This window comes from Epargyreus clarus, unplaced genomic scaffold, assembly GCF_041222505.1.
Source record: "Epargyreus clarus isolate Ecla_fem2 unplaced genomic scaffold, WU_Ecla_fem_2.2 ptg000016l, whole genome shotgun sequence".
Taxonomy (NCBI): Eukaryota; Metazoa; Arthropoda; class Insecta; order Lepidoptera; family Hesperiidae; genus Epargyreus; species Epargyreus clarus.
The window spans coordinates 5,102,954-5,121,377 of NW_027332224.1; the positions used below are offsets into that span (position 1 = coordinate 5,102,954).

The window sequence follows — 18,424 nt, forward strand, 5'->3', positions numbered from 1 at the left end:
GGTAAGTCGCTACTGCCGGCTATGGGCATCTGTAATCAACCCCAGATAAAATTAGATTCCTACCTGACGTTGGCAACTGATACGTCGCTTCCCTTGTGGACTAAGTTGGTACACCTTAGATAAGTATGTCTCAGTTACCACATTCGTTAAAGCCAAACACAGCAGCGCTTAACAATCCTTACTAATATTATAAGTCCGAAAGTAACTCTGTCTGTCTGTCTGGTTGTCTCTTCTTCATGCCTAAACCACTGAACCGATTTTAATGAATTTTTGTACAAAGATGGTCTGAGACCCGAGAAAGGACATAGGATAGTTTTTGATGTGAAACATGTTTCACCGATTTCTGGCGTTCTGGCGTATACCGTGGCGACGCGTCGCCACGCTATATGATGGTATATATACAGTCTATATGCAGTAGTGTGTACGGTGTGGCGACGCGTCGCCATGCGCAAAAATCGTAATATTTTATTTTATCATTATGACATATTTAGTTCCTATCACAATATGTTCTTTTCTGCATAGTACTTTTACAAAATAATGTCGATGTTTCACATCTGCCAGGCGTCCCGTGACGGCTCACATTGTTTTTTTTATCCCAGAAATCTCACAGAAACTCGGGATGGCGATCTAAGATCGATTAATCGGGGAATCGATCTTTTGGACCAAAAAGTCGATTATTTTAATCCATATGAGTAAGGATTGAATCCTAAACTACGCATTTGATCAAGTGATGACCTTTAGCAAAGTTGTTGTCCATGAGCCCACGAAGGTTTCAGAGTTGGTTCGACACATTTTTCGCCAGATGGCACCACTGTCATTCCAATGCAGGTACAAATTTTCCGTTTTATGTATGTCATATAACATCTTTAAAATGCGGGCGAAGCCGCGGGCACCACTAGTAGACCTATAAAGAACTACTGCCATCTAGCGGAATTTACGGTAATTACATGAGATACGATGTTGCTTTGTTTAACTAAAACATTGTTACTATGTTTTTGCATAAGTGAATTTGACGATTTTTGCAATTACCTCAGGCATTGAAATTCTAAAGATAGTGCATATTATTATTTTGAATACGTATCTGTGATTATTACCATCGTAATTCTTAAGTATGTTAAGTTCATTTGTCTTAAACGTACATCCTACCGCCATCTATTGTGGGTTCTGTGTTACTTCGGTTTGCCTTTTGTCTGCATCCTAATTTGAAGGTGGTAGAACCCTTTGTAGTTCGACTCCGGCGGCACCACCGCCACACCTATTTCTGCCTAATAACAGCAGTGTTATGCGCTGCTGTTATTAGGCTAGGATTAGTTTTGAAGGGTGTGGTAAGGGAGACATACTTTTCCGAGGCGTTCCAGCTTAGTCCTCAGGGATAGCGGCGCATCTGTGGCCGACCTCACGTAGGAATATATAATCCTATCTGGGGTTGATTACAGATGTCCATGGGCGGCAGTAGCCACTTACCATCAGGTGGACTGCATGCTCGTCTGCTACTCCTATATTATAAAAAAAGTACACTTATTATGCATTTTCGATCGAGGACTCAATCCATCGAATTCCAGAGCTCGACAGTTCAATCACCCATTCAAATCTATACGCAGCGCCTCTGGTGGTGGTTTTAGGAATTAAAATTTGTCATTGTAAAAGTACCTGAAATAGCAGAATATCTAATCCTATCTGGGGTTGATTACAAATGTCCACGGGCGGCAGTAGCCACTTACCATCAGGTGGCTGCATGCTCGTCGGAGTAGCAACTCCTATATTATTATAAAAAAAAATATAGTAAAGGCGAATCTCTCAATTATTTTGTTTGTTTGCGTCACTTTCACATGTTAATTACATGACCAATTATTATGAAATTTTGTAAACATATTGTCAGACATTCCATCGATCCCATCGTCGACTCGAACCACAAAGGGTTCTACCACCTTCACCTCCTATGGAATAGTTACGCCACTGCTTATAACAGCAGTGTTAAGCGCTGCCTTGTTCTTGCTAGGAAGTTATCTAGGAAGAAAACTACATGTTTCAAACCAGTGAGGGTTAGACTCAGTAAAAAGCATCTGTAGCTTGCCTCAGACAGTATTTCAATTGCATTCGAATTTGTTTTACTATCACACATAAAAAATCATAACCAATTTATTAAAAAAGAAACCATTTTTTGTTTAAATATATTTATTTATACACATAACACCATAAATAAACATGAAACAATATAAATCCTAATAAAATGATTACACATTTATTCAACAAAACAACTTTAAATAATTTAGTAAGGTCCATAAGGTCCGTATGGTCCCATGCCATTGTAGGCTAGTGCCGGATTTGGACCGAGTGGTCCTCCCAGGCCAGGACCGGCAACGCTGGTCAAATCTTCGCTAACAATGCCAACATTACCATTACCACAGCCGTACGCCACAGCACCTTGTCCTGCGGCTGGCAAAGGTCCTTCTAGAGCAACAGCGCCTAAGAACGGCATCTGGCCGCTTACAGCAAGCGGACCTTCGAATGCCAGATTCTCAGATTGAACCGAAACACCACTTGGAGCGATTGGCGATGTGCTAGTGACTGCAAAGCCGCCGCCATTCGCTGCCAAGCCTGCTAATGACAGGCCAAATCCACAGCCAGGTGCGTCGTATGCCAAACCATTGGCAGGGTAGGGTAAGCCTGGACCGTAGGGCAAGCCGTTCGGTGCCAGTGCTTGGCCGTATGCTCCCAGCGCTGCTTCAGCTGCCAAGCCGTTGCCAATGATGCCAGGACCGTACCCGTTGGCAATCACTTGAGCGGAGATCGCCTGTAAATTAATAACATCAAATTATTTTAAAAGATGTGGATGCTGACTGACTTACGTATGAGGTGACTATCTTTGACCAGGAGTGACGCATTTGTATAGTCCGCGCCAAACTGCTAGTCCGCTCTGAAGTTGTTACGCGCAAGTGTAGTCGTACAATTTGCTATGGCAACGCGATTCATTTGTATACTCAGAGCGGACTAACAGTTTTACGCGGACTATAATTGGCTTCATGTAGAACCCTTGTTTTGTGTGGAGTTAATTACGGGAGGCGTCGGAAAAGTATGTCTCCCTTACCACACCCTTCAAACCAGAACAGAGCGGCGCTTAACACTACTGTTAATAGGCAGAAATTGGTTTGGCGGTAGTTCCGCCGGAGACTGTTTTTGATACTTCAATGCTTAAATCAAATGTTAAATTACCTGAACAAAAAGTACAAGAGAGACGATAATAATTTTCGACGCCATTCTTTTACTTCTTGTAACTTCTTCGTAGTTCTTCGTTCTTCTTGACTCTCTTTGTTCTTGTTTTGCAGGTTTGATCGAATGATGATTAATGTCTGCCGATTAGGGTTTTATAGTTAAACCTTTTGCATTATTTCGTAATAATCAACTGATAATCTTCTCGGAGAGATAAGGAGCGTTTCATATCGATTTCTCGCACGCAAGACAAAGTGTATATTCAATTATGTAGGTGTTTCTGTCTGTGTCTGTTTTATATTAAGTGATTTAGGCATTGGATTTTTTTTACAATATAGGAGACGAGGACTGCATAGTCCACCTGATGGTAAGTGGCTACTGCCACCCATGGACATTAGTAATCAATCCCAGATAGGACTAAATATTCGTACCTGAGGTCGGTTACGGGTGCACCGTTACCCCTGAGGACTAAGCTGAAACGCGTCGGAAAAGTCTGCCTCCCTTACCACACCCTTCAAACCACAACACAGCAGCGCTTAACATTGCTTTTATGAGGTAGAAATAGGTCTGGCGGTGGTCCTTCCAGTGTGAAACCACAAAAGGTTCTACCATCTTCAATTAAATACAATGAAATAAGTACTTAACAAGCATGCAATTCACCTAATAGTAAGTAGCTACTGCTGCCCATGGACATCTGTAAACAATCCCGGATAGAATCAAAGTCCCAAGTCGATAACAGATGTGTTATTGTCTCTGAGGACTAAATTTTAAGGATTCGTGAAATTGACTAAGGCTCCCCGTACTTTAACACAACGAATATAATTTTTCTCTTTGACTCAGTGTAATATTCCGTGAAAATTTCAAGTTAAAAAGTATATAAGAACAGTCATAAATAGAAGTGCAATATTGTGCAAAAAATTCAAGTAAATCTGTTGAATGTTTTTTTTATTTTTGCGGACACTAATATATAACGGACAATTCTTTATTTTTATATAATTAAAACATTCTAAATACAAAAATCCTCCAGCTTAAAAATATAGACTCAGTCACTCAAAAATTAGACAAATCCAACGACACTCCATATGTAAAAATCTGTCAAGCCGTTAAGGCTGTAGGCTGCCAAAGAAGGAGACATACATATACTCGAAAACATTCCCCTCCGCAGGGTAAAAACAAGGCTAGCTGCGGTTAATACCTAGTATAGATATATTTTTGGTTCTTTATCGACTTTAGTTAAGCAATATCTTTGATTCTAAGTAATTAACTTCACGGTTTAGTATAAAATAGGTCTAATGTGTTTTACTATAGTTTTTATTCAGTCATTATCATGTTGAGGGTAGTTTTGGTTTTATGCCTTCAGGCTTGTATCTTTCAGGTGAGATTATTTCTGAAACATCCTTAAGGTATTTCAAAAATATACCGTATACGCCTTTATTTGTAACTGAGAGATAAATCTTAAGGTTTCAATTTTTTTTATTTCTCTTTGTCTCCGACTTTCTGATTCTATCCTCTCTTTCCTTTTATAATTCGGCTTTTTGGGATATTCAAAAATACTAAAAGCCTAATTAAACTCCAATTACGTTCAACTTTAAAAACTATTCTCTTGTTACTCTCTGTTTTTGTATCTTGTCTCTTCTCTTTCTCCCTAATTCTTTTCTTTCCTTTTTGTTATAATCATAGGTAGTCATAGTCATAATTATTTTGTTGTTTCCTTTTCTTTCTATTTATCTATATGTTTACCTGTCTTCTGCTTTGTTTCTTATTTTCAATACTATTATTAAGTGAATAATAATATAAGTATGTTATAAATTACGTTTGCAGTTAGCCTACTGCCAGTGTATTGGGGCCGGCTACCCAGCTTTAAATGGTGTACCTTACGGCCCCGGTCCTGCTGCACCTGGAATTGCACCTGGACCCTTGATAGAAACTGGATTACCTTCATTTCCTGGTAAGGTTTCCTGGTAAGGCTTTGTGGTTCGACTCCGGTGGCATCACCGCCACACCTATTTCTACCTAATAACAGCAATTTTAAGGGCTGTACTGTGTTCTGGTTTGAAGAGTGTGGTAAGGAAGACATACTTAAACGTAGCATTCCAACTTGGTTATCAGGGGTAGCGGTACATACTAATGTGGATGACCTAGTCTAGTGTCTCCTAGTCTAGTCTCACCTGGGGTTGATTACAGATGGCCATGGGCGGCAGTAGCCATTTACAATCAGGTAGACATCATGTTCGTCTGCTACTCTTCTATTATAAAAAAAAACAGCTTCTTGTTAGAAGTAAGTGTTCTTGTTAGAAGGAAGTGTTGTTTGTAGTAATACCTCCACCGTCGAATCATACTTCTACCACCTCACTAAACTTATGTCTAATATTTGTGGGTTCCAGCCTATGGAGGAGCAGGCGTGGGTGACATAACCGTGGTGGGCCAGATGCCAGTGGCCGGCACCACGGTGGTCGCCGGCCAGGTGCCAATCCTCGGTGCCATCAGGTTCGGTGGCGAGGTTCCCGCGAGTGGCATCGTGTCTCTCAGTGCCGGCTGTTCTTGCGCATTCAATGGCCCGTTTATTTTTTAATTATTTTTATTTTATTTTTAAGTTATTTGTTGATGTTGTAATATGTTGAAGTTGTAAAATGTTGATGTTGTAATATGTTGAAGTTGTAAAATGTTGATGTTGTAAAATGTTGATTGTTGAAATAAATTATTTGTTGTTATTGTAAAATTTGTCTTTTTCGAGCCTATATTTAACTTGCCTTGTTAGTTATAGTCTGATTCATAATTAGGTGTCCAAAATGTAAACAAAGGTGTTGACCTATCAAGAAAATACGTTTCAAATGGTAGTTTCTTATTATTGACAATATTAAATTAATACAACAATAATAAAATAATAATCTAAATAAATTAAGATCAGTTCACATTTTCTAATATTTATATTACCTCAATGTCGTTCCATTCAGTAATAATAATAAAAAACAAGGTTTATGGTAGAAAATTAAAATGTGATAATGGTAACACAATCGGAACCCAAAACATTTCTTGTGCCGTCATTTCAAGTTTCGTAGCTGATGTTATTCATTTTCGTGATTGTGATCGAACTCGAATGTATTATCGTTTTCATAGCGCGTTTGTTAAATTGTGAATAATTGTAAAGTTTTTTGTTGAGTTTGTTAAAGGGTTTGTTTCTTGTTAATTTTGACAGTGACATTTGTTTGTTTACATTTTGGACACCTAATTATGAATCAGACTATAGTATGTACGTATATGCAAATAAAATCTTGCAGCTGAATTTTAAACCAGTTCACCCCAACTGATTGAGCTGAATTATTAGGTATACGTTTGGTTTGGATGACAATACATGATTAGATCGGTGACGTCATTCTAAATATAATATGGCGAACGTGTCAAGATGACAATATGCAACTCTAATAAACGGAAATCAAATGACAGGGTTTTATAAGAAAAATACGAGAAATTTTCAAAAAAGTTTTTTATTAAAAAAAAATGTAACGTATCTTTATCCTCAACATGCTTTGGTATTCTGTGTTGTTTTCTTTGAGCGGATCAAAACAAATTTTATATATTAAACTAGTGGTGCCCGCGGCTTCGCCCGCATTTTAAAGAAATAATATGACATACATAAAACGGAAAATTTGTACCTGCATTGGAATGACAGTGGTGCCATCTGTCGAAAATTGGGCTTACCAACTCCCAAACCCTCGTGGGCTCTTGGACAACAACTTTGCTAAAGATCATCACTTGATCAAATGCATAGTTTCCGATTCTATAACTACTTACGAATTAAAAAATAATTAAAAAAAACCTTTTCCCACGGACTAAATTGTGAATCTAAACCATTCTCAAGGCCGGAACGTGCAGGACGGAATTGCAAGGATTTGAACATGGGGCCTTCATAATGAATTCTGATCCATTTGGTTATCACTGTAACTATCGGTGGGTACGTGCTTCATGTTTCTAAAATTCTCAAACCTTACAACATAAATGATAAATGTCTTCATAATTATAACGTAATTTATTTAAAAGTAAAAGTGTTACATATCTACATTTCAGTAACCGATATTTATTTGATACATAATATTAGCTAATTACGATATAATAATGATAAATTATGTAGATTATTAGTTTATATAGGTAAAACATAGTAAGGGTTAGGAAATTTCGACCTGCAATCTTTTTTCTTCAACATTGCATAATAATCAGTATCGCTATCAGATGGCGATCTGAGATTGATTAATCGAGGAATCGATTATTTTAATCGATCTCCAATATCGATCGATAAGGATCGATTCAGTGAATCGTTCTTTCATCATAGAAAATCGTAATTAGATTTTTTCGAAGTTGATTGAACATTAACAAATGTGTTATAGATTATTTATTGCTTATGGATACGTATTTCAGCAGCAGTAAAAAAGCAGTACGAAAGCAGTACGAAAAAGCAGTAGATACGTTTAGAAACGGCGTCTCGGACGAAGGGTCCTAGGTTCCAGTCCTAGACACGCACCTCTGATTTTTCAAAGTTATGTGCGTTTACAAATGAATTATTACTTGCTTAAAACGGTGAAGGAAAAAGTCGTGAGAAAACCTGCATACCTGAGAGATTTATATAAAAAAATCACAAAGGTATGTGAAGTCTACCAATACGCTCTTGGCTAGCGGTGGACTAATGCCAAACCTTCTCATTCTGAGAGGAAACCTGTACGCCGCAGTGGGACAGTAATAGGTTGATGACGATACGTATTTCAGTGATTGTTTGGTCCTGATGACCTTTTTTCGCTAGCTTGGCCCCTGAATTCCTGAATAGATCGAAGATCTATTTCTATGAAGTCGATTATTTGGTGAATTGAAATTGATTTTTTTGTGAATCGATTTATCACACTTCGATTCGAATCGATTTAAGATTCGATCTTTTTCAGACATCGTCGTCCCTAATAAGCAGATATATGAGTATTTCATGACAAGGGCAGCCCCTGTCGACGACGCTGATGATTTTACACAATTTATTCGAATTTTACCCAAAAACCCCAATATTTGTAGTTATTTTCGGGATTCTAGTAAATTGAATGTGGTATGTTATAGTAGTTTTGTTGAACCCGTTGTGGTTTCACTCCGGCGGCACCAGCATAGCCGAGCATAGATATAGCGACGTATCTGTGGCCGACCTAAGGTAGGAATATCTAATCTTATCTGGGGTTGATTACATATGTTCATGGGCGGTGTAGCCACTTACCATCAGATGGTATACATGCTCGTCTCATCATCATCATCATCATCATCAACCAATTATTGTCCCACTGCTGGACGCGGGTCTCCTCTCATAATGAGAAGGATTAGGCCATAGTCCACCGCGCTGGCCAAGTGTGTATTGGCAGACTTCACATACCTTTGAGATTTTTTTTTATAAATCTCTCAGGTATGCAGGTTTCCTCAGGATGTTTTCCTTCACCGTTTAGCAAGTGAAATTTAATAATAATAATATAATACTTTATTGTCTCAATATACAATACAATAAGAATTTCAATTAAGATTTAATTTCTAATACACACATAACTCTGAAAAATCAGAGGTGCGTGCCTAGGATTTGAACTTCGGACTCCTCGATCGAGAGGCCGAGTTTCTTATCCATTACTGCCCGCTACTCCCGGCTTTAAGTATTATATATTTTATAGTTTAACCTAACGATTAAGCAAACGTGCTACCTGAAGGAAAGTAATCAACGCCGCCTATGGACATTTGCAACACCAGAAGAGTCGCTAATGCATCGCCGGCTTTGTATGAGAGCTCTTTTTGCATCTTTTTTGAACAGCTCCATGTCATAGCGTTCCGGGAATACCTCAGGAGGAAGCTCATTCAACATCTTACACATCCGCGGCAAGAACATCCGTGCATATATGAATGCACGTCCGTGCATCCGTGAATATATTATCAAATTTTAACCAATATACCCTAAGGTAAATATCTCAATACGTTACGAAATCTTGATAAGAAAATAAGTACATATCGAATAGCATTACGTTATATTTACAAAACAGCTGATAAGTTGAACTTCATACAAATTGCGATGTAATATTTTTACATCACAGCGGAGAGTAATGTTTTTGAGCGTATGGCACGCCCTGCAACCTAAACGGTTTGACCATTTAAATTTAATTTAAATATGCTGAGGATCAGAGTGGGTTCTGGAGACAAAATATGGAACTCCTCAACCGATGGGAATAATTGAGATGTGTTTGAAGATATTTGGTGTAGGTTCTAAGTCAAGCCAGTTCATCATTGACTATTTAGTATTTAGTTAGGTTATGTTGGAACATAAAAGATAATATAAAACTAAGCGAGCAGGGCGGTTCCAATCAATGTAAATTCAGACCTTACCTTCATTCATGATCACGTTTATACAATTTTATATTGTATTAATATAAAAGTTAGTATGTCATCACTAAAAAGGGTATCACTTCACATCACATCACTAAAAAGGGTGAAGAAAAAATTTTAACAAAAAAATACAACCGACTTCTATGTCACTACATATATTAGCTCATATTAGACACGCTGTTTACATCGTTATCCAACGAAATATATTGAGCGCCGACTTCAGAAATATGTACTAAACCAACATTTATTTTAATTATTTTTTACTTAGAAGTCGGTTGTATTTTTTGTTTTTTTTTTTTTATTTTGTAATAATTATATTTAATACAGTGTAATTTTTGAAAAAATTTAAACAAGGTAAGATACATGTTAATAAAAGTCATTTTTTACAAACTTAATTTTATTCTAAACATATTATTTTACAGAACATAACCATATCCACAACCACAGCCGCATCCAGGGTAGATGGAAGGGCCGCAGAGAGGGCAGCCGTACGGCAGCTTCTCCGCTAGCAAGCTACTCACAGTGAGGAGCGAGAGAGTATCCGCTAGAGTAGCTGCTACACTGTTGGGCTGGATGACGGTGGGAGTAGTTACGATAGGAGCTGGAGCTACTAAAGGTGGAGCGGCGACTAAAGCAGGGCCGCAGCCACAACCACAGCCGGGGGAGTAGACTGGGGCTAACGCTGAGGCGCATGGTGGGATGCACTGGCTGTAGGCCTGGAACAATACAATACAATGCAATATAATACAATACAATAGAATACAATACAATGCAATACAATACTTTTTTGACATGTGTAACACCCGTAAAGGTAGCATTTAATTGAACTGTATGCATTGTTATTGACCTATTGTACTAAATGCTTTACACAATAAAATAAATAAATAAATTTATAATATAGGAATAGCTGACGAGCATGCCGTCCACCTGATGCTAAGTAGCTATTTTTGCCCATTGACATCTGTAATCAAACCCAGATAAGATTCTAATCTTATCTGGGTTTGATTACAGGTAGGTATCTATACCTACCTGTCACCCGTTACCCTTGAGGACTAAGTTGGAAGAGTATGTCTCCCTAATCACACCCTGTGAACTAAAACACAGTAGCGCTTCACACTGCTGTTATTAAGCAGAAATAGGTGTGGCGGTAGTGTCACCGGGGTCGAACTACAGAGCGTTCTTCAAAACTTCAAAGGTATGACTTACCTGGGCTACCACGGCCAGAACAGCAACAGTTATGTAGAAGATGCTCATGATGGTACTGGATCAGTAAACTATGTTCAATTGAAACCAACACCTTGTATTTATATGTAAATATGACATAATCTAAACCATATCTATTATTGCCGAAAGTTTAATGAAATATTGGAAAATTTCAAATAGAATTTGGTAATACTATATACTATAATATATTGAATTATTGGCAATTGTGTAGCTAGTAATAGATTGAAGATAGTTGGTTTTGTGCTTCATCAAATGCCTAAAAGCCTGGAATATGAAGATCTTGAGAGGGAAGCTAATTTAAACGATTAGGCCTTTTTTCAACGACAAGTTTCTCCCATTTTCTATCATCTTCATTGTCATCATCAACCCATTGGTTGACACTGCTGGACACGGGTCTTCTCTCAGATTGAGAAGGATTAGGTCATAGTCCACCGCGCTAGCCAAGAGCGAATTGGTAGACTTCACATATCCTGGAAAAGTTTTTTTAGGGTTTCTCTGGTATCCAGGTTTCCTTACGATGTTTTCCTTCAACGTTTTAGCAAGTGACAATTAATTTCTAATACGCTCATTACTTTGAAAAATCAGAGGTGCCTGGGATTTGAACCTTGGACCCCTCGATCAAGAGGCCAAGTTTCTTAACCACTAGGCTATCACTGCCATCTTCTGTAAGTAGTAGTAAAGGACCACCTGGTCTGGAGTTGATCACAAATGTCCATACAAGAGATGTCAATTACCATATTTTCAAAATTTTATCCGAAGTCGAGCCAGAAAGTAAAATCCTTTGTGCATCGACTCCGAAGGTTGTCGTTACGTTTTGCTGCCTATTAAAAGAAGCGCTTAACACTGCTGTTATTAGGCAGAAATAGGTATGGTAGTGGTGCCGCTGGAGTCGAACCACAAAGGATTCAACCACTTTGAGGCTCACGTAGGCCAGTAACCATGCACTATCAAGTGAACTACATTATTTCTACTAATTCTATAATAAAAAACACTCTAAATCGATGAATTTCTCAGTACAATTTTGTGAAACCTTTGCAAAAATAACCTTCGACCTTTATTTAACTTCTAACAGCCACCTCCAAATCCACCCTTAATTCAAAGTAGTTACTAGAATAGCACCCCTTACGTAGGGAGTAAACAGAGTGACGTCACAAGATGGCGCCGCGCATGTGCTGTGCGGGGCACTGATCACACTATGTGTTTTTGTGGATATTATAATTTTAAGATTCGGGGTATGGAAGATTGTTTCGGGGTTTTTATGGTGATAAATATATTGATAATAATAACTTATGGTTCAACTTATTCATCTTAAATTTTGTGAGAAATGATAAGAATGATTTTTTGCATGAAGTGTTTTGCAGAGAAACATATTTAAGTGCAATATGGTACGATACGTCGCATATCATAACATTTTGTACCAATCAATAATCATTTGTTTTGCAATAGTTTCACTTCTTGTGCGTGTACACCTTAAAGCATGCACTCTTTTTAACACGCTTTTATTAGCTTGGGTTGTATGTATGTACGTACGTAACAGTAACGGAATCTTTGAATCCGATTACTATCCACTTTGAACGTTCAGTTTAATTCAAAATTTTGGAGAATTATCAAAAACCGATGACAATACACGATTTTAATAGTTTTGTACCATTGTCCTTATCAACATCCTCAGGATTAACGATTTTCGAGGCGATATTGTTAAAACGCCTGTGAGAAAGTTCATCGCAAGTTACTAGATTGCAAATAATTGCTTTTTAGTTTCAATAACTGTTATAGCGTGATTTTTAGTTTAGAAAATAATAATGTTATTTCCCTATAACTCTAATGTTCTGAAACATATCTATAACGCCCTCTTGTAGAATGATTTTTAGGCTTCCGACTCAAAGGGTAAAACGAAACCCTCCGCTGTCTGTACGTGTGTCACTGGGCTTTATCTCTTAAACCGTAATAGATAGACATCAAGTGTCTATATATATTTTATTACAAACGATGCATGATGGTGGTCGCTATAACAAGAAATACTAAAAATTAATAAAATAAATATAGTTTAAAAAAACTAAGAGACACGCTTTTATGATAAAATCAACTAAAAAGCAAAAAATAATCTTCAATCTAGGAATCAATTAAGGAACAGTAAATAGTATAATTGTGGAAAAAGTGTGGGGCGCTTTTCGGACCTGATAATTGAAGATAAATGAACATAGGTTAAATTTAATCTCGCACACCGCCTAACTACCTTGCACAACCTTTGTCAATAAGTTATTATATCAATAAATATAATGTCATTCAAACTTACATCATAATCATAAAAAATACATACCTACCGCCTGACAACTTAGGGCTCGAACACAAAACTGCGATGCGACGCGATGCGAATTCGCAACGCAGAAAATTGCGACACGAATTGCTGCGATGCGATATCGTGCGGCATAGCGTCTCCCAGGGTGACCATTCTTTCGACAATCGTCAACCGTACGGTACGTATTTTGAAAATTAGGTCGTGACATGGATCGTAAAAAGAAGTCTCCACTTTTGTTATTTCTTAAGAGATACAGGAAAGAGTAACAAAGAAAAATTTTGGGTTCATCCATTTATCATATATCATTTATTTTATATTTAGTTTTCCAAAGAACAGGGCGCTCCTCAATCAGTAATATAAAAAAGTCAACGACATACTTTGTCATTTTTTTACATACGTCTTCCCACCCAAATACAGGTCTGTACGTCTTTCCCACACGCTGTCTCAGAACGAACTAAAAATGGCGTCAACAAGTGTGACGAAACATCGCATGAACGTGCGATGCGAATTAATTCGCAAGTTCTTGCGATGCGTCGAGGGAGCTCGCAGATTTTTACGATGCGACGTCGCATCGCAGTTTTGTGTATAGTGACCGGCATGAATCGTGAGCACAACTGACAGCTGCGCAGTAGTTAATGTTTCGGTCTCTTTGGCGGAATGAAGAAGCCATGGGGGCGGGGCGGGGTGCCGAGCTGCACGCGATTGGTTCCTCAGTCAATGCACATCGTCTATTGGAGGCTCGCGTGTCATTCGGCTACTGTACACTTTCGTGCAATTTTAGCGACTTACGTTTTGGATTTTAAAATAGTAGTTTATTTTTGTTATTTCGTATTTGTTAAGTGTTTTTGTTTTAATGTAGTTTATTTTTATTATCTCGGTGTATAAAAGTGTTGTGTTTTTTAAATTTTTGGTTTTAGAGTATTTGTTTTAAGTTTATAAAATTCTCGTTTTATAAAATTATTGTTTTTAAATTTTTGGTTTTATAAAAATTTTTGGTTTTAAAAAATGCCGAGGGTAAAAAATACCGTTTTAAATAGACAGGCAAGGCAAATGGTCTATTCTGTTTATTGCTTCATAAAGAACAACGCCGAGTTAGGGATTGACAAAAGTATGCTGGAAATTTATAAACAAACAGCGGAGGCGACCAACACCTCAGTAGCAACTGTACGGCGGATCGTTAAAGAAGCCAATAGTTCAGAATTTCTGGTCGTATTCAGAACACCAGGAAAGAAAAGACCAAGAGAACACCCTGTCACAGATGTGGATAGTTTTGACCAGGGGGTTATTAAAAGGTGTATTCAAAACTACCACCTCACCAATAAAGAAATGCCCACCATTGAAAAACTATGACAAAAGTTGCGGGCAGATATAAATTTTCAAGGGTCTGAGCGCAGTTTTCGCCGTATAATAAAAATGTTGGGTTTCAAGTGGAGAAAAACCGAGAATAACCGGAAAATTTTGATCGAACAATCCCATATTCGCTTCCAGGTATATATAATGTTCATATTTCATATTTTTAGATAATATTCATCTTAATTTTTTAAGTCACGTTGCTTTTAAAGCTTTAATAATCGTAAATCTTAGATCTTGCTAAGATAAACTAAATCGTAAAAGTAAATATTATTCACTTCATTTGGATTAACAAAATACTTATCTAGAAACTTATCTTGTTCCAGCGAATAACATATTTGCAAAAAATGCAAAAATTCCGAGAAGAGGGAAGAACAATTATTTATACGGATGAATCATACGTAGATTCGTCCCATTCATCGTCTCAGGCATGGTCAGATGGCACAACAAAAGGCCTAAAAAAGCCTATATCAAAAGGGCAACGAATCGTGATTGTCCACGCAGGAACTGAGACAGGTTTTGTGCCAAATGCCCTGCTCACATTTAAAGCAGGTACTAAGTCGGGGGACTACCGCGACAACATGAACTATGACAATTATGAAAAATGGCTTCGCACGCAGTTAATCCCAAACATTCCTCCTAAATCTGTTTTGGTAGTAGATAATGCATCCTACCACAACAAACAGTATGACCCTGCACCAAGTTCAAATGCCAGGAAGTCTGAGATGCTGGGATGGTTAAGGGAAAAAGGGATTCAACACGAAGAAAGAATGCTGAAGCCCCAACTACATCATTTAATAAAAATTAATAAAGATCAATACAAGAAATTTAATATTGATTAGATTATGGCTGAACACGGCCACGATGTGATACGATTACCTCCATACCACCCAGACCTCAATCCCATTGAGATGGCATGGGCTGCAATAAAAGGCTATGTCGGCAGTAAGAATGTGACCTGGAACGTTAGCCACGTAACGGGTCTTGTTAAGGAAAAAGTAAATTTAATGGGAGCTAATGAATGGACAAAATTATGTCAAAAAGTAAAGGAAAATGAGAAGGAATATATAAAAAGCGATCACATAGTGGATGCAATGACAGAAGAATTTATAATTCACGTTGGTGACGATGACTCCGAGACCAATTCGGAGGATGAGGACAGTGACGATGTTGAGGAGATTAATGAGCCAGTGGCCTCTACCAGCACCAACGCAGCGTCTAGTTTTATGGAAGGCATATTACCTATTCCTTCAGATTGAGGCGATTTAAATTTGAAAAATAAAGAAAAACAGTTATACTCAGATTATATTGTTTTATTGAGTTGAGATTATTATATTTTATTCACGAAGGCCTACAACATTACTCTATCAAAGTAAAATTTCAAGTACCACTAATATTTTAATTAGTTTGTATAAATATACCTATCAATCATTTTGGTAAAAAACGGTACTGAATAAATTTGGCCAAAAGTGTACATGCGCGAGCTTACCCCCACTACTGCCCACCTGTGCTCACGACTCGTGCCGGGTATTATAAGAGCACTTAGAGAAGGTCTCGAAGTCGTTAAAACCAACATAACCTACTAGACAGAAAAAAATGCCTTTATCCAACGCTTTTATACAAAGGGGGTGTAAATAACCACCCCGTGTGTTCCGCTCAGAAGTTGCTTAAAAACGGGGGTGGGTTCAGCTTATATTGTTAACTATACGTATACAATTTGACTGCGGCATTCAGTTCCACGCGTGCAACCACACCTGAATGTCGTTTCTAAGCTCCACGAGTAACCACAGAGAGAAAAACGTAATTAATGTGCCATTCAGTGGAAAACAGAACAGAGTAGTGAGTGATTTGTACAAAAAAGTGTGGAAAAAGTGAAGTTATGACGTTAAATGCCAAACCGGCATCCAGTTGTATGATAGAAAAACAAAAACCTAGACACGAATCGAGTAAGATGCCAGCGTTAATTTTTAGTGATAGGTAAGTTATAATAATATGATAATAATATTTTTCAGTGGTTATAATAATATTATATTGTATAGAGGCCGATCGATTTGAATGCGGCGCGGCGCCATCGATTTGTTGTATGACGTAACGGAACGTGTTTTGGTAAAGGTTGGAACAGATTCACAACTAAACGTTAATTAAAGGTTGAAATAGATGCACAACAACTATTTTTTGTTAGTTTTATTTAAATAATTGATGTCTAGTCTTTCACACATAAAATTGACCACGCGTCGTGCCACGTTGTGCGCATGTTTTCATTCTTGTGACTCACTTTCGTTTTCTCGATCGTAACAGATATAAACATTGAAGACTAAAATTAGATACTCGTAAAACTATAATAGAACTATTTCACAGATATTTTAGAGCAACAGATAAATAATATTTTTAAGAATATCTATTTTATTGTAACGTTCTTTACGTTTCTTATTGTAACCACGTATACATATTTCATAGAATAGAAAATGAGAATAGATGTCAGCATGTTCATTCTGAAGTGCTTTTGTTTTCTAAATTGTGGAATATAGTGAAATTAAGGTACACACAGATAACAAAACATAATTCTAATGACATTTAAAAATACCGAACAGATAAACATTTAAGAAATAGTTAAATAGAAGACGCGCATATTTTTTACGTTCTTTTTATTGATAGACGAAGCATAAAATAACTACATAAACAAATTACTTAAACTTAAACTAACAATCTTGTTTTTTCATTTGATTTATAATATTATTATGAACTTCACGACTCATTTAACTTTACCCTGTTAGTTTGTAGGTAATAAAACTCGTTGTCAAGTTTAAATGGGTTGCAGCACCCCTGAGGACTAAGTTGGAATAACGATCATGTTTCAAAGTAGTTATTAACTTTTAGAATCAAGTATTATATACGCAGTCATTTTAACACATAACATGGAAATCGGCGCCAAACTTCTAGTCCGCTCTGAGAATAGAAATGAGTTGCGTCGCAACAAATTGTAGATATTAGCGGGACGAAGACAGCGCGGCACCCCCGGCACCCTCCGCTGCCCGCTCTCGCTCACGGATACATCAGTTAGTGTGCCCTTACTGTTGCTACAGAGTATATGCTTGTAGTTGTGTTCGATCCCATTTACTCTCTGACTATATAACAACTTCAGAGCGGACTATACTTTAGAACAGTACCCTTAATATGCATTTTCGATTGAGGACTCAATCGATCGAATTCCAATGCTCGACAGTTCAATCACCCATTCAAATGTATACGCAGCGCCTTTGGTGGTCGTTTTGGGAACTAAAATTTGTTATTGTGACGGGAGATCGAGCCGTCAAACTCTCGATTATATCGATCGAGTCCTCATAAGGTTACAGTATTTCAAATGATAATTTGGTAATTTATCACAATAGTCTTGTGGTACCCTAGTGGTTAAGAAACTCCGCCTCTTGATCGAGGGCTCCGAGGTTCAAATCCCTGCTAAAACGGTGAAGGAAAACATCGTGAAGAAACCTGCATACCTGAGAGATTTATTCAAAAAAAATAATCTCAAAGGTATGTGAAGTCTACCAATACGCACTTGGCCAGCGCGGTGAACTATGGCTCAATCCTTCTCATTCTGAGAGTAGACCCGTGCCCAGCAGTGGGATGATGGATTGGTGGTGATGAGTCTATTGGTTTCTTCTATTTAATCATCTATCTATATGACGATTTAAATACACCAAAACACCATTAAACCACAAAATAGTGGATTAAATATTAAGCACTTCCTAACTAAATAAAGTAAAATTTACTTGAAAATTAAATGAATAAAGATAAGAATTAGTGTTAAACTTTATACCCTTTTATGATATGAATGCACGACATTGAAAAATAACTATAAAACTTATCACCACTTTTATGAAGCACGCATACAACTACCACGAGTGGTACAAACAAAGGCGACGCCTGGGGTGGGGGAGAGGGGGCAAGGTGGAACGC

General features: G+C 37.5%; 2 protein-coding genes, 1 long non-coding RNA gene and 1 pseudogene across 3 annotated transcripts; 1 reads left to right on the forward strand and 3 right to left on the reverse strand.

Annotated features, from left to right (window-relative positions):
* Positions 1-2,269: 2,269 nt before the first annotated feature.
* On the reverse strand, positions 2,270-3,258 carry LOC140748552 (chorion class CB protein PC404-like). Its single transcript, XM_073081365.1, has 2 exons — positions 3,214-3,258; positions 2,270-2,794 (listed from the first exon to the last, which is right to left on the reverse strand). The coding sequence occupies exons 1-2, from the start codon at positions 3,256-3,258 to the stop codon at positions 2,270-2,272; spliced, it is 570 nt and encodes a 189-aa protein (XP_072937466.1).
* Positions 3,259-9,995: 6,737 nt separating this feature from the next.
* LOC140748560 (uncharacterized) lies at positions 9,996-18,410 on the reverse strand. The gene is made up of 3 exons (XM_073081373.1): positions 18,285-18,410; positions 10,801-10,931; positions 9,996-10,310 (listed from the first exon to the last, which is right to left on the reverse strand). Exons 2-3 carry the CDS (start codon positions 10,846-10,848, stop codon positions 10,011-10,013), a joined length of 348 nt encoding a protein of 115 aa, XP_072937474.1. The 5' UTR covers positions 10,849-10,931; positions 18,285-18,410; the 3' UTR covers positions 9,996-10,010.
* Positions 14,059-15,997, reverse strand: LOC140748697 (uncharacterized). The gene is made up of 2 exons (XR_012102968.1): positions 15,859-15,997; positions 14,059-14,428 (listed from the first exon to the last, which is right to left on the reverse strand). It is a non-coding gene; the product is annotated as an uncharacterized LOC140748697 (long non-coding RNA).
* Positions 14,514-15,863, forward strand: LOC140748696 (uncharacterized; annotated as a pseudogene).
* Positions 18,411-18,424: the final 14 nt, after the last annotated feature.